This window comes from Pseudozyma hubeiensis (genome assembly GCF_000403515.1).
Source record: "Pseudozyma hubeiensis SY62 DNA, scaffold: PHS57, whole genome shotgun sequence".
Taxonomy (NCBI): domain Eukaryota; kingdom Fungi; phylum Basidiomycota; class Ustilaginomycetes; order Ustilaginales; family Ustilaginaceae; genus Pseudozyma; species Pseudozyma hubeiensis.
The window spans coordinates 172,453-193,039 of record NW_012133839.1 but is presented as its reverse complement, the minus strand read 5'-3'; the positions used below and the strand labels follow the sequence as shown (position 1 = coordinate 193,039).

At 56.6% G+C, this 20,587-nt stretch overlaps 9 protein-coding genes across 9 annotated transcripts; 5 read left to right on the top strand and 4 right to left on the bottom strand.

Moving 5' to 3' along the window:
- Positions 1-423: 423 nt before the first annotated feature.
- PHSY_005953 (hypothetical protein) lies at positions 424-726 on the top strand (the record flags this gene model as incomplete). The annotated part of the gene is made up of 1 exon (XM_012336557.1): positions 424-726. The coding sequence occupies one exon, from the start codon at positions 424-426 to the stop codon at positions 724-726; it is 303 nt and encodes a 100-aa protein (XP_012191947.1).
- A 3,437-nt stretch (positions 727-4,163) lies between these two features.
- On the top strand, positions 4,164-7,070 carry PHSY_005952 (hypothetical protein; the record flags this gene model as incomplete). The annotated part of the gene is made up of 1 exon (XM_012336556.1): positions 4,164-7,070. The coding sequence occupies one exon, from the start codon at positions 4,164-4,166 to the stop codon at positions 7,068-7,070; it is 2,907 nt and encodes a 968-aa protein (XP_012191946.1).
- A 95-nt stretch (positions 7,071-7,165) lies between these two features.
- On the bottom strand, positions 7,166-8,065 carry PHSY_005951 (hypothetical protein; the record flags this gene model as incomplete). Its single annotated transcript, XM_012336555.1, has 1 exon — positions 7,166-8,065. One exon carries the CDS (start codon positions 8,063-8,065, stop codon positions 7,166-7,168), a length of 900 nt encoding a protein of 299 aa, XP_012191945.1.
- Positions 8,066-8,470: 405 nt separating this feature from the next.
- PHSY_005950 (mitochondrial protein) lies at positions 8,471-9,391 on the top strand (the record flags this gene model as incomplete). Its single annotated transcript, XM_012336554.1, has 1 exon — positions 8,471-9,391. The coding sequence occupies one exon, from the start codon at positions 8,471-8,473 to the stop codon at positions 9,389-9,391; it is 921 nt and encodes a 306-aa protein (XP_012191944.1).
- Positions 9,392-9,452: 61 nt separating this feature from the next.
- PHSY_005949 (fimbrin-like potential actin filament bundling protein) lies at positions 9,453-11,303 on the bottom strand (the record flags this gene model as incomplete). Its single annotated transcript, XM_012336553.1, has 1 exon — positions 9,453-11,303. One exon carries the CDS (start codon positions 11,301-11,303, stop codon positions 9,453-9,455), a length of 1,851 nt encoding a protein of 616 aa, XP_012191943.1.
- A 715-nt stretch (positions 11,304-12,018) lies between these two features.
- On the top strand, positions 12,019-12,713 carry PHSY_005948 (hypothetical protein; the record flags this gene model as incomplete). The annotated part of the gene is made up of 2 exons (XM_012336552.1): positions 12,019-12,146; positions 12,233-12,713. 2 exons carry the CDS (start codon positions 12,019-12,021, stop codon positions 12,711-12,713), a joined length of 609 nt encoding a protein of 202 aa, XP_012191942.1.
- Positions 12,714-12,772: 59 nt separating this feature from the next.
- Positions 12,773-13,458, bottom strand: PHSY_005947 (NADH-ubiquinone oxidoreductase 12 kDa subunit, mitochondrial precursor; the record flags this gene model as incomplete). The annotated part of the gene is made up of 3 exons (XM_012336551.1): positions 12,773-12,784; positions 12,971-13,344; positions 13,425-13,458. The coding sequence occupies 3 exons, from the start codon at positions 13,456-13,458 to the stop codon at positions 12,773-12,775; spliced, it is 420 nt and encodes a 139-aa protein (XP_012191941.1).
- Positions 13,459-13,862: 404 nt separating this feature from the next.
- PHSY_005946 (hypothetical protein) lies at positions 13,863-14,873 on the top strand (the record flags this gene model as incomplete). Its single annotated transcript, XM_012336550.1, has 1 exon — positions 13,863-14,873. The coding sequence occupies one exon, from the start codon at positions 13,863-13,865 to the stop codon at positions 14,871-14,873; it is 1,011 nt and encodes a 336-aa protein (XP_012191940.1).
- A 300-nt stretch (positions 14,874-15,173) lies between these two features.
- Positions 15,174-19,211, bottom strand: PHSY_005945 (hypothetical protein; the record flags this gene model as incomplete). The annotated part of the gene is made up of 1 exon (XM_012336549.1): positions 15,174-19,211. One exon carries the CDS (start codon positions 19,209-19,211, stop codon positions 15,174-15,176), a length of 4,038 nt encoding a protein of 1,345 aa, XP_012191939.1.
- Between the last annotated feature and the right edge of the window lie 1,376 nt (positions 19,212-20,587).

The window sequence follows — 20,587 nt, the reverse complement described above, 5'->3', positions numbered from 1 at the left end:
TGTAAAAGGAGCAATGCGTCTGGTCAAGTCGTATAAGGCTACGGCAAGGCCAACGAAGCCGCAGGATCGCTCGTTGCGATTTTTTGAGCTGCCTCGAGGACGTGTCGAACTGGGTGCCAACTAGTCGCTACGCAAATGGTCGATCGCAATGCAGACGATATCCTTCCAGTCGATCTGTGCCTCAAGATGGGTATCGTAATACATGTAACGCACCTCATCGTCGACACGACCCAACAGGACGGAACGGACAAGCGCGCACTGCCACGGCTAAATTGTGTCACGTCAGCTGCGGGATCTGCAACGCCTCCTGCGCGGCTGCGGCCATGCATGGGTCTTGCATCGCCGCCTTCGCCCCCGTGTCGCCGCTCACCGTCCCGAATCGGCGAGGACTCGATTTAGTGATCGTCGTCTTGGGTTCGGGGGATGCACCGCTCCCTGCTCCATGATCGAGGCGGTTTCAGTACGGAGACGAGCTTAGCTGTGGCGGGACGGACATTCAACATTGCAGAGCATGCGGTCCAGACCCCTTCTTCTCAGCATGCCGACATTTGGTGTTCCGGCTGCAGTGCCTCTTCAACGCCACCAGATGCCAAGGGTCGGACGAGCCTGCAAATTTTGGACGAGCGGCGTTGCTTGACTCGTTCGGGCTGCGCTATGCTCCATTCCGAGGTCCACAGCGAGAGGATTAGCCGAATACCACCTCGAGCCAACATGCACACCTCGTAGTGTCGCTGGTTCGACACGCCGACTCGCAGGTCTTGGCTGAAGCGTGCCAGTCCGCCGAGTTGCTATTGGCTGTCCGCTGGCAATCTCGGAATGGTTCTGAGGCTGTATCAATCACCGAGTGTTGATTCCTCTGTCATCGTATGGAGCCGAAAGGTTGTACGAACCAACTCAGGGTGGGAGAGATGGAGAGGCGAGGACGGCAGCGAACGCGTTCGATTTTCCCGAGCAGGCATGTTAGACTTTCAAAACTTGCCTGATTCTTCGATCGACTCCGTCTTGTGTCGACGCACTTTCGTTCCTGAATTTTGTTCATTTTCAGCTTCTGACCTTTTGGTTGCTACACGGTGACATGACATCATCGTGCCATGTGTCCACCACACACGCGTCTCGTGCCAACTAGCAGCGCAGCCTCCTCGTCCTCCCCATCGACTCTGTGGATCCTCGCTGCCGCTTGAGCTGTGCATGTGTCTTTTACAGCCAGCCTCTTGAGCGACTGTGTGCTCCACGCTCGAAATCTCTCACACTCCGTCCTCAAGCTTGGGCCCCTGGGCCGCTTACAGGACCAGAACACATTCGAGACCGTGCCATCGGAGCTCGAAGAGTACGACGAGGACAACCTTGTCACCTCGGCTGCGTGGCGAGCTTTCGGTTGGATGTGCTAAGAGGTGCCGCACTGTAATCTTCTCGCCTGCATAGATTGCCTTGCAAAGCGAACGAACAGAACGAATGTTCGAGCAGCCACCAATCGATCGGCACGAGACATGTGGATAAGCTTTAATCTGGACTCGCCGGCGAGTGCCAACACAGCATCGAGACGAGGGGAGAGCTCTTTCCACCGCTCGATTCGGCACACGGTGTGCGGCTACTCAGAGTCTCGCCAGAGGGAGCCTCAACACTAGCGTCATGCTACAGGTCCAAGCTTCCAGTGGATGCGTGCGGGACGTCTCGACGTTTCAACCACTGTCTTGAGCTGCATTGATCTCGGCGTTCTGTCGCGGAACGCCTGACCCGTTGCAACCAACGATGGTCGATGGTCTGCCCCCGCGAAGTAGTTGCTCAACTTCATATTCGGCCCGACATTGCGATTGGACGAGCTGGTTGAAGAGGTGCGGTGACACACGCCTGTGGCTGATGGTGAGGCTTTCCATGGGCGGTGGCGCCCGAAATGTGAAACTTCCAAATAGCCCAGGCAGGTGCGCATGCGACCGGCACAACTCCGAGCTCAACAGGTTCTAAGGGTCAATGTGCTTCGGATGTCAAATTCCGAATGCATCCGAGTCTGCATGCTCTATTAAGCTTGCAGTGCGTTATCACGTGGCCTCGTCGATGCTGCATGTGCACATTGTCGGCTGATTGTCGGCTCGCGCATGAAAGCTAGAGATGTTGGACCCGGCGGATTGCTCGTCAGAGAGGCTGGTGTGGACCGTCTTCTGCATAGGTACGGCCAGTAAGGTTATTTGAGACCAGGTCGAGACGCCTGGATGATGTCAGCCCGAGTCTTGTTGCTTTGCAAAGCAGATTGTAGGATATGGCTTGCATTACGAGAGGTTCGGGATTCAACCCACTGTTTACTGACGTCGAGCATTGCATAGGGCCCACGATCGAGCTTTCGACAGCATCCGTTGCAGCGCCAATCGTGATGGAGTTGATGAGCAGGAGGCGGGATTTCGATGAGCAATGATTAGCAGGATCTAACACGCTCCTTCTCTCCCGCTTCACCTCCATCGCTCGTTCCACCGACGCAGCTGAAGTCACGCAACACGGAACATGGAGCTTTGCCTGGCTTCGTCGCCGTGTATCACGAATGTTGACGAATGTCGCCTCTTGTGCGCTGCTCTGCTAGGTGTGACGCGATCGAGGTCAGGGCGGGCCGACTCTTGTAGGAGTGCAGGCGTCTGCGGAGCGAGACACTGCATGGCGAGGCTGCAGGAGGCTCCTAAATCGAGTATCGACCTGACAGAGGAGCAGCATTCATGACAACTTAGCTTCCCTCACACGTTCGGCGTGCCCGAACACGCGCGCCAAGCAAACCCTTGGATCAATTTGATCTCTTAAAGCTGACCTTTGTGCAAACGTCGAGAACCCAGCCAGCAGCAGAGCCAGAGGGAAGAAGCCGTTGACGGAAGCTTGGGCACGAGTGCGCCTAGTCGTTTTTCGTCCAGTGAGTGGACTGAGCAAGCAAGCAAGCAAGCAAGCAAGGCGTGTAGCAAGAACCTGTACAAGGGGCGCCAGTGCATCGACTCGAAGCACGGCGTGATTGCGAAAAAGTCGGGGGGTCGAAGGGTCATGCGCGTGCATGCGCCTGCGTTCGTTGTCATTTTGGCCACGTTGCATATGGAAAGTGCAAAGAACGCCTCGTCCCTTGATTCGGTTGCCAACGTGAAGCGAACCCCGCACATCTCGCACCAAATGCAGTACAGTAACAGTCATCGATCGCATTGGGCGGTTCTTGAGCCTGTCCGATCGAACCGTCAATAACAGTCTCGATCAGTTGCTACGACGAAGCCGAGTCTAGCCACGTTCGAGCCTTGAAAGCCACAAGAAAGGCCGGACCCTATTCACTATGCGTGCCAAGCTGCACTCGGTGTATCCACACGCCAAAAAAGAAAAAAAACCGGAGAAAGTGTGTCGGGTGCTCCGTGGTCATTTTGGCAGCACCGGTGGCGCCAGGTGAGTGGGATCTTTGTTGCAAGAGGGGGCTTGGCACGGGAGACTCGGTACGCTCCACATGCAGACTCTCGTTCTCTCTTTCTCTCTCCTCACAGCAATCTCTCCGACTGACTCTCAGCTCGGTGCTGACCCTCGATTACACCCGAAGTTGAGCTGAGGCGAGCAGAAGCGTTGCGAAGCGTTGGTCAACCCGATCTTTTCTCATTCAACTCCGACGACAGAACCGACACCAACTTGACCAGCTTGCAGGCGCTTGACGCGACCCGAACTTACCGAACGGACCGCCGCCACACATAGCTTCACCTCGTCCCCCCTGCATCGCCGAAGCGCACAGCTGTCACGACTTGCCCTTTGCAGAGCTGCACACCGCCCCTCCAGCGCTGCACAACCTTCGCTCACGTGGCAGCTCGAGCGCGAAAAGGCCCCTTTTAGTCTCTCCTGGAAGCGGACCCGGTCTTGGCATTCAATACTCATACACTGTATGCTCAGCCACTTGCTTCTCCTCTCCTTTCTCTTTGCCGCGCCTGCAGTCCTGTCGTTCTGCATCCGCAAAGATTTACGCCGTGCACCCTAGATAAAGGGTCAGTCGCCATCTCTCACTTGCCAGCTTCTCCCACCACCATCATCGTGCCTCGACGGCCCATCGTCTCTTCTCTGCGCAGGCCGCAGAAACCATTCGGCCTCTGCAAACCTCAAACCTGTCCACGGACTGGCCACACATATCGACACTTTCCGCATACAACCACGTACAGAGGCCCTCTGCTATCATGACAAGGTTCTTGGTCCCACGCGCTGCTGACAGCGTCATCGGCGGCGCGGATCCCACCAAGTTCGAGACGTCCAACCCTCTCAGACTCTTCATTATCCAAGCCGCCATCATCATCATCGTCACCCGCGTCCTCGGCTTTGTTCTTCAAAAGCTTCGTCAGCCACGTGTCATTGCAGAGGTCATCGGCGGCATCTTGCTCGGCCCCACCGCCATGGGCCGCATTCCTGGCTTCACGCAGCACATCTTTCCTTCGCCGTCCCTTCCGTACCTCAACCTGGTTTCCACCCTCGGTCTCGTGCTTTTCCTCTTCCTCGTCGGTCTCGAAGTCGATGTCCGAGTCATTCGTCGCTGCGCCAAGGAGTCGACAGCTATCAGTCTCGCAGGGATGGTGCTCCCTTTCGGCATGGGCGCTGCTGTGTCCGTCGGCATCTACAACACGTTCATCGACAAGAACAACGTCTCATTCGGCCACTTTATCCTCTTCACCGGCGTCGCCATGGCCATCACCGCATTTCCCGTGCTGGCGCGTATCCTGACTGAAACCAAGCTCTTGTACACCAAGGTCGGCGTCATTGTCCTCGCCGCAGGTGTCGGGAACGACGTGGTCGGCTGGATTCTTCTTGCTCTGACGGTAGCCTTGGTCAACGCCGACACCGGTCTCACCGCCCTGTACATTCTCCTGTGCGCTGTCGGCTGGGTCCTCATCCTCTTCTTCCTCATCAAGCCCGCATTCATCTGGCTCGCTCGTCGAACCGGAAGCTTCGAGAACGGGCCGAATCAGGTCATGATCATGATCACACTTCTGCTCGTTCTCGTCAGTGCTTGGATCACCGACATTATTGGCGTACATCCAATCTTTGGTTCGTTCCTCGTCGGTCTCATGATCCCACACGAGGGCGGCTACGCCATTGCGCTCACCGAAAAGATGGAGGACCTGGTTCTCGTCATCTTCCTCCCCATCTATTTTGCGCTCTCTGGTCTCAAGACCAACCTGGGTGACCTCAACTCGGGCAAAGCCTGGGCATACACGGTGGCCATCATCGTCATTGCCTTTTTCTCCAAGTTCATCGGCTGTGCCGCTGCGGCCAAGGCGTTTGGCTTCAACTTGCGCGAGTCGGCCGCTGTAGGCACTCTCATGTCGTGCAAAGGTCTCGTCGAGCTCATCGTGCTGAACATTGGTCTCTCGGCTGGTATCCTCGACACGCGCGTATTTTCCATGTTTGTGCTCATGGCTGTCGTGTCGACGGTGATCACCACGCCACTCACGCTATGGATCTACCCAGAGAGCCATCGCACCCGTCTCGACGACACTTCGGTTCACTCGCATCACGGTGGTAAGACCGCTTCCGGGGAGGAAGAGGATGACCACGACGTCAGCTCGCGTTTGTCTCCGAAGCGTCTACTCGTGGTTCTCAGCAGCTTCGAGCACCTCCCCGGACTCATGACCCTGGTGCAGCTCATGCAACCTACCTTGGCCGCTGCAAACAACGACGCCGCTGCATCCAACGGACTGCGCCATCGTCGATCCAAGCAGACCTCGTCAGGTTCTGAGGCCGAAGCAGCCGAAAAGTCGATCGAGACCGGCGACGAGGACGACCCGTCCGTCAGCGGTGCCGAGTACCAGACGCCCGTCTTGGCTTCGGAGGCGCCGTTCGCATCTGCCGCGCTCGCAGGACGCTCGCAGGCCCAGATCAGCATCGATGCGCTGCGACTTGTCGAGCTCACCGACCGAACGTCGGCCGTGATGAAGGTGTCAGAGTCCGAAGACACGATGCGCGCCGACCCCATCATCAACGTGTTTCAGACGTTTGCTCACCTCAACGGCCTGCCCGTCCAGTCGACCATGTCTGTCATCCCGCAGGAAGAGTTTGCCACAGCGGTGACGCGTCGTTGCAGAGCTGCCGGATCCAACTTTATCATTTTGCCGATGACTCTGGCGCAGGCTCCTGCCAGTGGAGGCGGGACTGGTGCTGGAGCTCCGGATGGTGCTGTCGCTGGTCCCTCGTCTCCTTTGGCTGCGACGCTAGCCAATCCACTCGAGAGTCTGTTCAGCGTTGGGTGGGCGTCGGCTCCTTCCGAAAGTCTCAAGGGACGATACTCGACGCAGCACTTCAACGTGGTCCGCAAGATCATCCAGACGGCCGAGACCGATGTCGGATTGCTGATCGAACACAAAGCCGCGCCGTCGGGCCGGGAGAGCCACGGCAGCGCCCAGATCTTCTCACGCGTCGGATCGCAGCCGATCCTGCTGGCCTTCATGGGCGGACCGGACGATCGAGCTGCGCTCGACCTGGTGGCTCGACTGTGTGCCAACAACCGCCACCTCTCGGTGCTCGTGGTGCGCATGACGCGCATCTCTTCCGAAGAAGCAGGCGAAGATCAGCTGCCCACCGTGCCGCCCACGGTGCACCACGAGATCAGCCTGAACTATGCTCAACAAGCAGCGCTCCGAGCAGGTGGAAGCAATATGGACACTATCTACCCCACGCAGCATTCGGGCGCGCGCTCCGGCGAACCCCTGCAATCGGCGCTCGAAGCGACGCTGGAAGACGATCTCGCGCTGCAACGCGTGCAAGACCAGATCGCGTCGGATCGCTTCAGCGGTCGACTCACCATCGAGGACGTCTCGACGGCTCGACCGCTGCGCCAACTCATCGAGTTGACGCGGAAGCATCGGCCCGCCATGGTGGTCGTCGGTAGGGGAAGGAGGAATCCGACACAGACGCATCGGGATGAGCTCAAGGCGTTGATTGCACAGCGCAACGGAGGTGGGGATGCGGTGGAGAGGCAGTTGAACAGTGAGATGACAAAGGTGATTGGGGAGGCGGCGACGAGTTTGAGTTTCGGGGATGTGGGGAGTACGTTGGTGATCGCTGCCGGGTTTAGGGCTGGTAGGAGGTCGTAACGGAGGATCGGTGAATGATGCTATGACTTGACGCTTTGGAATGTTATACCCCTTTTTGTTACCCTTCGACTCTTGAACATGAACAAAGTGTTTAGTTACTGCTGATGAGAGCTTTTTGTGGACTGGTTCTTTGTGACACCGACTTTGGCGTACGGATCGTCGCTGGTGCCGAAGATGCTTTTCTTGAGCGTCTTGTTCTTGGTGGCTTTGGAGGCGAATTTCTGCCAAGAGGCGGTTTTCTCTTGTTGCATGAGCGATTTGTGTTCTCTGCGGGCTAGTTTTTTGTCGTTGCGATGCTTGCGTTGGGCTCGTTCATCTAGAGGTTGGTAGGTGGTTGCGTCGGAGGATGATGATGAAGGTGGTGGTGGGGGTGGAGGTTGCGGATCGGACGATGGCGGTGGTGGGGGAGGAGAAGGGTGTTCGAGGGTGGAAGAGGGAAGTGGCGGAGGAGGTGCATGGGAGGACGTATCTGGTGCGGAGGGGGGAGGTGGTGGTGGGGGATTAGAGGTCGTTGAATGAGATGGTGGGGGCGGTGGTGCGGGCTCTGTGGATGGAGGGACAGCCGCCGGCGGTGGTGGTGCTGAACCAGACGTCGACGCAGCCTTGACATCCTTCTCCTGCACCACCTCCTCATTTCCGTACCCTGCATACCTCACCTTAACCCTCCCCCTCTCCAACACCGCAACGATCTCTGCCGGGTAGAACTTGCCATCTGCCGAATACTTTGCTAGCACCTCCTGCCCCGAATGGAATCTCACCCTTGCATCCTCTGCTCGCTTTCCAACATCAGATTTCCTGATGGCATTTGGCTGCGTTGTAGATGGTCCATTTTGTGAAGTGCCGCTGGTGGATCCGACGAGCGACTCTGTGAGCTGTATGAGGTTGGTAAGTTCGTCTCGAAGGTTGGTGAGGTCTTGGTTGGAAGGATCGGCTTCGAGTGCGGTGGTCACTTGGGATAGTTGAAGCTTGTACAGCTCCAGTTCTGAGCTGTCCATCTCAGCAAGGCCCTTGATGGATGGATGGACGGGAGGAGAGACTGCTGGGTTCGTATCGATGATGCGGAAGGAGGGAGAGTTCAGGGTCTTTGTTTCGAGACAGCATGTCTCCTCCACTCTGCTGCCCCAATTTCGAGCTGCAACGAAGAACAGTCTAACATTCCCGGATACGCGGAGAAAGCGTCGAACGGTTACCACTTCACAGCCGAACCAACCGGTGGTGCCTGATGACCCTTAGGTGGTGACAGGATCAAGAATCTCTTTCAGCAGCTTACCCCGCACTCATGTTCACTTTCCTCCTCCTCCTCCTCCTCCTCCATTCTCTGTCGCGGACGTCCATCGTCTTTCCACTCTCCACACTCATCACCAACTATCTCACCCCTCTTACAGCAACATACCGGCACCATGTCTTCTGCCAAGACCCAATTCTTCGACCTACCCGACTCCGGCGGCTGTCGCATGGCCTACCGGACCCTCAACTCCGCCTCTTCCCGCACACCGCTGTTCCTGATCAACGGGCTGTCGGCGGTGATGACCGACTGGTCGCCCCTCTTCGAATCCCTCGCCGCCACGCGTCCCGTCGTCATCTCCGACCATCGCGCTATCGGGGAATCCACCGTCACCGAGGAATGGGACCAAGAGCTGACCCTCGAATCCATGGGTCTCGACGTGCTCCACCTCGCCTCTCACCTCGGCTACACCACGATCGATCTGCTTGGATTCTCCATGGGTGGCCATATCACCCAAGCTCTCCTCTCATCTCCCTCTGCGACTGTAGTCGATGGACTCGTCTCCCTCGCCGGGGTCAAGATCAGAAAAGCGGTCTTGTCGGCAACTATGACCAAACTCCCCCGCGGCGACGCCAACCTGAACGAACTCAACGCTGAAGCCGAAAAGATCCCCGATAAGAAACAACGCAACGAATTCATCACCGAACAAATGATGCGTCTCCAATACCACCCCTCTGCACTCGACTCCAACCCCACACTCCAACGGAAATTCCAATCCCGTTTGCGTGAAGTCCGTCAAACCTCCCGTCCAGCTTGGATCATCGGTCTGCAATTCATGGCCATCCAACAAGCGGATCTACGAAAACAACTCCACCGCATTCCCTGCACAGTACCCGTCCTAGTCATTCACGGTAAACGAGACAGGATGGTCCTCTGGAACGAAAGCGAACACATCCTCACTGGTATCCAACACGCTTCACGACTCACCACCCCCGACGAAGAGTTCGCTCACTTCTGGTACGACTACTTTGACATTGATTTCTGGTCTACGAGCATCGTCAACTTCCTAGATGACCAAACGAAATCCAAGCTGTAACCTCCGCAATATACACAGCATTCCTACCCCACCCCCACCCCCCACCTCTTCCTTGTTGTGTTCACGATTGAATCGCCATCAACGAACCCACAAAAGTCAAGATCAACCTCTGCCTCAACTCGATAATATCCTCCGGAACCAAGAAGATCAATGCACCCAACTTTCTCGCAATGCTGATCGCCAGTTTGGCATTCATCCTGCTCTCCTCCTCCGTCCTACCCTGATTGACCAGCGCGTAATCCACAATGCCCGGTCTGAGCGCGTTGAGCAGATCCAAGAAGAACACGGCCGTCTTGAGCTGCGAATCCTTGAACGATCGGATCTGTGTCGATTTGCCGCTGCTCTTGACCAAGTTGTTCGCCCAGCTTACCATGTCCGCATCGCTGACACCACGACCGCCCTTGGAGAGCGAAGAGAGCGTCTTGGTGATGTTGAGACGCATCAGCTGCCACACCAGACCCAGGGTGAGCGTTCGTGTTCCGTCGACGATGTCGGCACCTTGGATACCGACGATGTGCATGCTGGATGCCTTGGCGAGGTCGACGGCGTAATTGGTGTTTTCAACCGCTTTGAAGCGCGAGAGCTCCTGCCCCTCTTTGGGTTTGCTGACGCGTCGCCAGGTGACCGAGCCAGGGATGACCTTGTCGAACGCTTGCAGGATCACGGTGCCGTCCTTGAGATCCTCGAAGAGGTTGTACACACCCGGCTCCACATCGAGACTGTTGAGCCACAGCGTGAACACACGTGCCTCGCGCTCTCCTTCGGCGTCAAAGTCTTCAATCTCGACAGGCGGCGCCTCCTCGAGCGGTTCGAGGCATGGCCAGGTGTTGAAGAGATGCGCGACAAACGCCAAGTTCAACTTGGGGTTACCAGCCACCATGGACCCTGGCGTCAAGTACTTGCGACAGCCGATGGCATCCGCACGTTGCAACACCATCTCTGCACGCTTCATGACGTCGCTCTGCTGCAAAGGGGCTCGATCGCACTGGTCGGGTTTGAGCTGGCTGAGCAGCACCGTGTAGTTTTCACCGTCGGAAACATCCTTGCTGAAGTTCGAAACGCGTCGGTGCCAGTTGGCGGCCTTGAGGTGGTAGTTGACCCATCGAAGCAGGATCTGGTCAGGAGGCAAGCGCAAGAATTCTTCGAGCGTCTCGCCCTCGTCGAGGAGACGGTAGAGCTCTGGGTGGTTCTTCAAGTCGATCTTGCTGAGCAAACCGCGTCGGATGATCTGCCATACCAAGCCGAGGATGAGATGCTCTTTGCCGTCGATGAGATCCTGCGGGCCGATGTTAACGACGCTGCAGCCGATGGCCTTGGCGGAGGTGATGACGATGTTGTTGTTCTCGGTCATCTGGAAGGCATTGGGGCCCTTGCCGCCCTTGCCAAAGTTGAGCACACGTTCGTCGATGGTGTCCGGAACCGAATCGTTGATGAGCTTGCAGAGGATGAGACCGTCTCGGCATTCGTCAAACAGCTGGAAGGTGTCGGTCGGGATGGGTAGTCGCGAGCCAATGTGGGCATCGCCGGCGAGGTTGGAGTTGATGTGACGGGTGAACTCGGTACGCTCATCTTCGTTGATAGTGTGCTGCGTGGAAGAGGTAGCGCCTTTGACAAAGACCTTGCCCTTGGTGACAACACCCGCCGAGACGTTGCGTCCGGCACGAATCTTTGCGAGGAGATCAACATAGTCGTCCAGCTCGACACGGCCTGAGGCGTCCAAGTCGACCTCCTTGAGCGTCTCACGAACCTGATCGTAAGAGGCATGACCCTGATCTTGGATGGCCTTGATGACTTCCTGCTTTGGGACGCTGCCCTTCTCCTCGACATCGAGATTGCGGAAGCCAGAGATGAGGCCCATCATCTCTTCTTGGGAGAATTGAGGATATTTCCTCTGAAGCTTGATCGCCTCCATGTTGATGCTTGGGTAGCGGCGACCGCTTGTGCTCTCCTAACAGGTTCTGTGTTGGGATTGGGTGACTCTTGTATTGGGCAGGTGGGAGGATGGAAGCACGGACGGATGGATGGATGGATGGAAGAAAGCAAGACGGCAAGGTCGACTCAGGGGGTAATCACGATTGGCAATCTCGAGTGGATGCACAGCCGAGGCCAGAACGGCCCTTTCTTCGCTTGCGCTGCACTGCACTGCACTGCACTGCACACTGCACCGCTTCTCTTTCTGGTCCGAGCTCAGCCAGGACTGGAAAGTGGAGTTTCTAGCGGCGTGTGGGCTGCGCGATTTTTCCTTCTCCGCATCGCCTTTCAGTGGTGCTGCGATCTCGACACTCGAATTTCGCTCATCAGCACTAACGTGCTTACTGTTGTTACACCGGCATATGTTGCAGTTGGGAAATGCGGCCTCACGTGAAGCTGCTTGCTTCTTGTCGAGAAGATGAACCCTCACAACCAACACTTTTCGCATCGACATCGACACCGGCTGGGTATCATACGAACACGCACTTGCCCAACCAGCAAACAGACATCAGCATGTCATCGGCAGCAACACCAAAGCCCGCAGCGGCGGTAGGGCAGAAGCGACAGCTATCCGAGCAAGGTAAGAGCTGTCTTTCTAGATGATCTCGAGCTGTCTTCCGTTCAATACTGACCCTTGCCCTGCCTTTGACCATTCGATGTCATGTTTCCACACAACTCACCTACGACGAGCAGAAGCAGCACAGGTCTACCAGTCTCGACGATCAGAACTGCAGGGCATCGCATCCAAGATCGGCGAACTCGAGGGCGAAGCGGATGAGCACAAGTGAGTTTGTCCTACATCCCACAAACTAGATGCAACAGGATGGAATTGCTCACAGACCTCTCCCAATCTTACATTCAATTGCGCAGACTGGTGATCGACACATTGACAGAAGCATCCAAAGCCGACCCAGATCGCAAGTGTTTCCGACTCATCGGAGGTGTACTGGTCGAACGTACGGTCAAGGAGGTGCTCCCGGCATTGCAGACCAACCTCGAAGGCGTAAGTGTTTTGGCTCTTTCCGACTTCCCGCCTGACTCTGTAAAGCTTGATTCTGACACGCCTTCGGATCTTGTTCCGTTCTTGCAAATGCTCATCGATGCATATGACAGCTCAAGCAAATCCTCGAAACGCTCCTCAAACAGTACAAGCAGAAAGAGACCGAGCTGCAAGAGTTCCAACGAGAATACGCTAGTTGAGCATCTCCTTTCGGCCTCTGACCGTCTTTGTCCTCAGTCAAATCAGTCCAAAAGCGCAGCAGGAACAGCTTTTGACGGCCTCAATGTAATTGTACCTTTCATCGTGTCTCTCATGACAACAACATCATCACGCGACTGGAGTCTGTTCTGATTGAACTTGGCGCTGAAGAAGTGAGCCCTCCCGGTCAGTCTTACACACTGCGCTACCGTTCAGTCGTTGATCTTGCGAGCGAAGATAGAAAGAAAGCGCAAAGTATCGTCGTATTGAAATCCACACAAGACCGTTTCTTACGCAGTGTCAATCACTCTGAAGCCCTTGACCTACGTTTCACCACCAGAACCCAAACATCAATCGAAACAAAGTCAGCAATGTCTCTCCCTCCTTTCTGTTTTCGAGAGCAAACTCACCTTTGCATCGGCCAAGAGCGAGTGGTACTTTTTGGCCAGATCGCTGCAAGCCTGGTAGTGGTTGACGCCTTCGGCCTTGTGACACTTTTGCAGCTCTTCGCGAACGATTCGTGCTTCCATGGTGCGGACCCATGACTCGCGGACCTTCTCTTCGCGTTGCGAGAGCGTCTCTGTGTGGTTCGAAGCGGTGGGTGGGAGGAGGCGGTGAGACGTTTTGGGAAGATAGGTGCCAGATGAAAGGTTGGGATGGCGTAGACGATGCGATGTGCGGTTGATTGCGAGATGCGTGTCGATAGGACAGATTGTGCGATGGCGAACAAGAGAGCAGGAATCATGGTCGAGAGTGAAGAGAGATGTATGAGTCGTCAGTAATGCTGCAAGAGCAAGGAAGGAGCAGACATGTTCCTCAACCGTGCGTCAAGGCTGAGGGGCATCTTAGGATATTGAAACATACCTCGCATCTCTTCGGCGCTAGGAAGCTTGTCCATCTTGGTGAGTGCTGCTGCGTGAAAGAAGGGACGTGCTGGTCGGCTTGTTGAGTATGAAGAATGTCGTGATAGCGAGAGAGGGTTGAGAGTAAGATGTTGGTGTCAATGCTGCTTGTTTGGTCGGAGCCGATCAAATTCGAGCTTTCCTCGGATCCCGGCGCCTGGCGAGAAATTCCAATTTGTTAGAGTGTGTTCGACCCTGTCGTAATTTTTTGAGTTTCTCCACCTTTTGAGATTTTTCTTCTAAAACACTTTCTCGTCCTCCTCCTCTTCGACATCGTCGACTCCCCCATCATCAGCTTCCTTCAACCCGCCGCTCAGAATCTCAAGACTTCACTCGACGACGGAAACAGGCCACCCATCAACCAGTTCGACGCATTCCCGTCCCGAAGCACATCCATACCATGGCAAAACGCAAACGCAACGCACTCGCCCACGCCGTCGATCCATCCCACACCAACGCCAAATCCGAACACGACCGCATCGCTCTCCTCCAATCCAAATCTCACATCAACCACATCTCCGGCGGCAAGATCATCATCCCTCAGAAACGATGGTATCGGCAACGTGCACACGCAAACCCTTTCTCGGATCATTCTCTGCAGTACCCCTCCAGACCGGAGGAGATGAACTGGGGGACGATCTTCCCACACTTCTACGATAGAGATGGGGAGAGGAAGTCAGGGGAGGGGGTGGAATTTGCCGACGTGGGGTGTGGATTTGGAGGATTGTTGATGCAGTTGGCGCCATTGTTCCCGGAAAAGTTGATGTTGGGGTTGGAGATCAGGGTTCATGTGACGCAGTACGTTCACGATAAGATCGTCGCACTGCGACTTGCAGCAGAGCGAGGACGATTGGAACAGCCTTCTTCAACGGAGCCCGCCGAACCATCGACATCGACAGACACCCCAACAGCAGTAGAAGACGAGGAAGATATCGACGAACTCACCGCCAACGCTCAACTCGTCTCCTCGGCCCACCTCACACCGGGCTCCTACTCCAACGTAGGTGTCCTCCGCGCCAACGGAATGAAGTTCCTCCCCAACTTCTTCCACAAACACCAACTCTCCAAGCTCTTCTTCCTCTTCCCCGATCCCCACTTCAAGTCGCGCAAACACAAGGCCAGAATCATCTCCCCCACCCTCCTCGCCGAATACGCCTACGTCCTCCGACCCGGTGGCATAGTCTACATCATCACAGACGTCAAAGAGCTCTACGATTGGATGGACAAACATCTCGGTGAACATCCCTTGTTCAAGAGGCTCGTGAAGGACGAAGGCGTCTTGAAGGGGGATCCTTGTGTAGAGGCGGTGTATACGGCAACGGAGGAAGGGAAAAAGGTCGAGAGGAATAGAGGCGATAAGTGGTTCAGCGCTTTTGAGAGGTTGCCGGATCCGATAGAGGAGGACGAGTAAAAGCAAGACGTAAGATCTACTGGATTCAGTTGAGGTCGTGATCGATCACTGGATCTGCCGTTCCCTGTGTCGCCATACGACTTCTGTGTCACCCGCTCCTCAGCCACATCTGACAAAACACCACACATTCATTCAGCCACAACTTTGTGCGTCTCGAAAGTCCGATTTCTTCAACGCAACACTAGAGTACAGCCTGCAAAGGTCCCGTGCAATCTGCCATGCCGGACAACCTTTTCTACTAAAAGAGAGTGAGATCGAGCCTTTATCGGCTCTACAATGACGCTCATCCACCTGTCCTTACTAATGCCACTTCTGAGGAGCCAGCGCGACCAACCTAGCAAACGCCTCGTCCCTACCTACCATGTCATCAAACACAACCTTCTTTCCATTCTTCAACCTGAGCTCCAACCCCATCTCAGTCTTGTCGAGACGAACGACCTTCTCCAACCTCGAGTCGAACGTGATCTTGCATCCTCGCATCGATGCATCGCGCTCCAACTCCTCCTTCAACGTCACCACTCCCTCCGACATGCCCGCCAGCGTTCGGAAGATCACGCGGTGAGCCAGCACCACCACATGACCAGCTTCACCCTCGTGGTGCGCAAAGTACGCGCCATCCACAACGTCCCCCGCATGCTGCAACTCGGACGCCGAAACGCGGTGGTCGAACTTTGTCGTCGACAAAGCACTCATGTCGTTGGAACGGTGAACGAGCTGTTCGCCGCTAGCGGCTCTACGTCGCAGGGTGAGGATGGCATGCTGCGCATCGGTGGGTACGTCGTACAGCAGCACGTCGACCGGGTTTCCCTGCTTGAGCCAGGTAGGCGCCCATTCTGGCTGGTTCAGGATCGAGGGAAGCCAGACGAACACTGCCAACCCGATGAACAGACCTGGCAGCGACATGAGGCCGCTGGCGAACCGAGATGCACCAACTGCCAGAGCCAGCAGCAGCCCGGTGAATCGAAGCGAGGCTTTGGGCGATCGCCACAGTGCCAGGTTGCGCATGCGCTCGTGCGTCTGCGCAGACCCGAGCAGAACCGATGCGATCTTGCTGTACGCTTCTTGCAACTCTTCCGCCTCGCTCGAAGACGTGGGCTTGCTCTGTGCTGCTTCGGTAGCAGCGAGAAGCGCCAATCCGACAGCTAGCACGACGACCAATTTGCCCTTGGCTAGGCTCAGCGCGTAGAAAGAGGAGATACCTGCCGAGACAAGCGGCTGTTCCCAGCTGGCGATGCGAAGGACCGAGCGCACCATCGACGTGTACACAGGGTGCTTGCTCAGCAGGGGAGCCGAAACCGTCTTTCCAGCTGCTGGAGCTGGAGCTCGGTCATCCGAGTAGACGAGCGTAGCGCTGTCATCGGCGAAGCGCGAGAGGAAGGTGGTCGCGTACGCGGCGAGGTACGCGGGCATCGAGTCCCAGTCCTGCCGTCTGGGCCATTCGCTGGAGCCACTGTGAACGTTGTCGAGCAGCTCGAGCGACTCGACGGTTTTGATGTCTCGGCCGAACGTATCGAGGAATCGAGTGATGTCGAGATCGTCTTGAGTCGCCTGCTTCCGCGAGGCGGTGTTTGCATCCGATGCATCTTGCTCGGCAGCACTCTGTTTGGCCTGCAGCTTCATCGGTGGCAGCACAAGATGGCTGCGCTGCCTCTGCTCATGCTCGAGCAACTCCTGTTCCTCCTCATCGGCCTCTTCATCCACCGTCCCGAAGCCTGCAGAAACCGGCAGCTCGAACGAAACCTCCTTCCTGGGCGACAGCAAGGATCCATCGAGCGAAGGCACTCGCTTCCTCAAAACGCTCTTGACCACCGACGTGGTCGAAGCCACACCAGCTACTGACAAACCATCGTCGCTCGACCCGCCAACTTTCGCAAAGCTGGAGCCGTTCGAAGCATTGCTATGGCTGTCGATCGAGCCTTCGCTCGAAAGACTTCGGGCCGAGAACCGCCTCTGGTTCGACACCGGTACAGCGAGCGTGCTAGCCATGTCGGCGAAGCTAGGCATACCGTCAGTAATGCGGCTTCGACCGCTCTTGCGCGAAGCGCGACGGTGTGCGCTGGACGTAGAAGGTGTCTGCGAGCTGATGCTGCCGCTGGATCGGGCCCGTGTCTGGTAGCGTGCAAGGTGAGGATCCAGCGAAGCGGTAGCGCCAGCATCGGCACCGGCCTTCTTGGTAAGACCAGGAGTGCCAACGCGGTGCTTCCTCTGACCAGAGGAGAGGATCGATGAGGGACCGCCACGCGACGACTCGGATGCGATCGAAGCACCCGAATAGCTGAAAGCGGGAGAGAGCGGTGTCTCTGCCGAGCTGCCGGCGGAGCTCATGGTGTGGGCGAACGAGTCGAGCGATGGCGACATCTGCATGGAGGGTGCGTGCGACATGGTGGAGTTGGATCCGTCGAGGAGCGAAGCAGGTGGCGCCTCGCGAGGAACACCCGCAGCCCACTGCGTCATGTCTTCGGCCACCAGGCTCGGCAGGCGATCGCGAATGGATGCCACGGTGGGAGTCTCCACAGCCGATTCGCTGACCTTGCCAACCTCCTCAGAGCTGCTGTTGTTCAAGCTGGGCGACGAAACACTGGAACGAGAGCCGGAGTGGGATCCTTTAGACCTCAGCGAAAAGGCCTTCTTGAACGAGGTGGGGCTGAGGAGACGAGCCCTAGCCATCAGCACCGTGTCCTGCTTCTCTCTGGGCAGGCTGGAAAGGTCGAGTAGGGGAAGTGGACGACCATCCGGCGTGAAGCGCTGCGTGTTGCCATTGTCGTTCTCGTGGAGCGAGATCAGATCGGCCTCGAGACGCTGGAAGACGGGCTGAGGCGGCAGCTCGTGATCCTTTGGAGTCTGAGGCGATCCCATGTCGAGAGAAGGCATGGCAGCGAGCTCCTCGTGCTCGTCGGCGTAGTGACTGCACTCGGTGTCGCTCTCCTCGGTGTCGTGATCCAAGCCATACTCGGCGAGGAAAGCCGGGCGGTCGGACCGAGACTGCTCTTGCGAGCCCTCGCTGGAGAGAGGAGGGGTGCAGATGAGAGCCGGGTCGAGGTCGATCGAGCTAGCCCACGAGGCTCGTCGCGAGTGCATCGAGTAGGTGCTCGCGATGGATGGCGGCTTGCTCGTCTCGGAGCTGAAGAGAGCGGGCAAGGGTTCGGCGATCAACTCGCAAGGACCAGGTGCACGCCCAGACGAGGTGGAAGAGGTAGAGGCTCGCTTGGCAAAGTTGGAGAGGAGCAAAGACGAGAAGTCGTCTCCGGGGAGCGAGAGAGCCAGAGGCGACATGCCGCAGACGGACGAAACCTGCGACTCGTTCTGAGGTACTTGGAGCGGATCTGGCGAGGCACGAGCAAAGGATGCGGCAGAGGGCGTCTCCATTGTCGCTTGCCATGGCTCGACCGAGTCTGGTTGTGCTGTTGTGAGGGTCGACCTGGTCATGATGGGCGAAGAGATGCTTGGGCGACCCGCTTCTGGCTGAGGAGGCGGACTAGTGCGCGAAGCATCAGAACGGGGGCGCAACATGTCAAAGGAAGGTCTGCGGAGCAAATTGCGTGAGTTGGTGGGAGGAGAAGATTCTTCCGGGGACACGGGAGGAGCGAAGCGATCGCGCGCCTTGGTATATACGAGTGGCTGTGTTTGAGGAGACGACTTGCGAACCTGGTCGGCCCAGACGATGCGTGGGCCGCTGCTCTTGCGTGACTGGGCTGATGGCGAAGCGGCCATGTGAGAGCTCTTGTCGGACCAGTCCTGGGCTTGCTTGACAATGTAGGCTTCCCAGTCGGAGAAGGGCGAGTCGGAGTCGGGACGGTCCAGAGTGGGCACGACGTTTCCAGGGACCATCATGGCATGCATGGGAGCACCACCGCTGCCGAACGAAGCGGATGAAGCGTTGGAGTGGTGGCCGCAAGCGGAAGTGGGGCGTTGCATGACAGTATCGTGGGATGCAGGATCGTGGGAGACGCTTCGATCTGAGACGTCAAAAGACTTTCTAGATGCGTAGAACGAAGACATGGCGTGTGCAAGTGGTTCAAGTAGCGGCCTTGTAAATAAAAAATCGATTAAAGCCTTGGATGGCAGCTGGTAGACCGTGAGTGTGTCAATCGTAAGCACCGTGGGACGATTCGATAGGTGCACGGCTCTATATGCGGATGGTGCGGTGCGTTCAGGTTTGCTTCGATGGGAGGTCCGGGTGAGAAAAGGCGCTAGCAGTACGGAAAGTGGGCAGTTGCTCGAAGCTAGATATCGACGTGCGGCGAAGGGGGGACCGTGATGCGGTTCGAATGGTGGTGTCTTTTTGAAGTAAGTGAAGATCAGGGGGGAAGGAAGGAGCAAAGACGAAGGAGGAGGCATCGATGCCGACAACTACCGTTGACACACGAAGATTGATCCAGGCTGTGTGTCTCTCCTTCACGACTGGTTTGCTGAAGAAACACTGAGGTCGAGACCAGCTTCCATCATCTCAATTGAGCGGCAAGCTGATAGGAGAGTGTCGTCAGAGCGAATCATGCGGGGGAAGGGGCCGGGGGAAACTCGGGGCTGAGCCAAACTGCCGTGTTGCACAGTGAGTTGCACAGCGAGTTGTGCAAGCGAGCTTTTGTGGTGAGTTGCGCCCTCTGTGAGAGAGACACAAACAGAAAGAGGCTGGTTCGCACTTTGGCGAGACATTAGCTGCAGAGCGCAACATAAAGTGGCGATGAAGCGAGGCAGAAAGTGCAGCTCTGAGCAGCAGTATTCACTCGAGGGCGTACAGGAAAGCGGAGATTTAAAAAAGTGATTCTCGCTTAGCTCGCTCGTCACTTTCGAATCGAGCAAAAGGGTCAAAAGCGTAGAAAAATGACCATTGTCAGTGGCAGTGGCGCTGCTCCTACTAGACTAAGTTCAGCTCTGCATTCTCTCTTCCGGTGGTCAAGCCAGTCATGGCTGAGCATGACTTTTACATCCTTTACGCAAGATAGCAAAACTAGCTGCTCCAAACAGGAAGAAAGGAAAACGAGTCGGCCCATGTCGACGCTGGTTTGTCGGTGTTTGGCTTGATAGCCAGATTGCCCCGCCGTGCAACCGCGCCGAATAAAATCTCCGCAAAGTGAGCTCATCCTGGCATCCAGGCTAACGAAGCGGAAATTCGGAGGCACAATGTAGGCAGTTGAGCAGAGCGAAAGAATTTTGACCCCGCAATTTGGCGAGAGGCGAACGGTTGCCTTGTTTTCGGCGGCAAGCGTCTCGCCAGTGTCTTTGGAAATTGTGAAAGTCGCCCTATCGCTGCTTCTCATCTGCAGTCAATTTACGCGGTGGGAAAGAAGGAAAAAAAAGGGGAAATTCTAACGCAGGAGAAGCAGCAGACGCGCTTCTCTTCTGGTTCGGCTGCATCGACGCAAGGGCTTGCAGCTGACCGACTCAGAAAGCATGGTCAGAGTGAATCCTGGCTGACTAGTATCCCCGACATTTGAGCAGCTCTAGCCCTTCCTACGACCGTCCAGTCTGCGTTGTGTGAAATTGAAGCAAGGTGGCTGATCAGCTGCCAATGTTTGAGGTCTCAGAGCTCAACCTCAGCTCGTCGAAGCTTCGTAGCGCAGGAATCAAGGGTTCATCGAGCCCAGGGACAAGAAGGGTGCGGCGGCTGCGGCTGTCAGGCGACGTGAAACAAGATCTGCTTGTTGCGCCTCCTCCAAGCTCAGCTCCCAGCCCCGCCGCCTATCACGCAGCCACTCTTTGCAACCCCGCTTCCG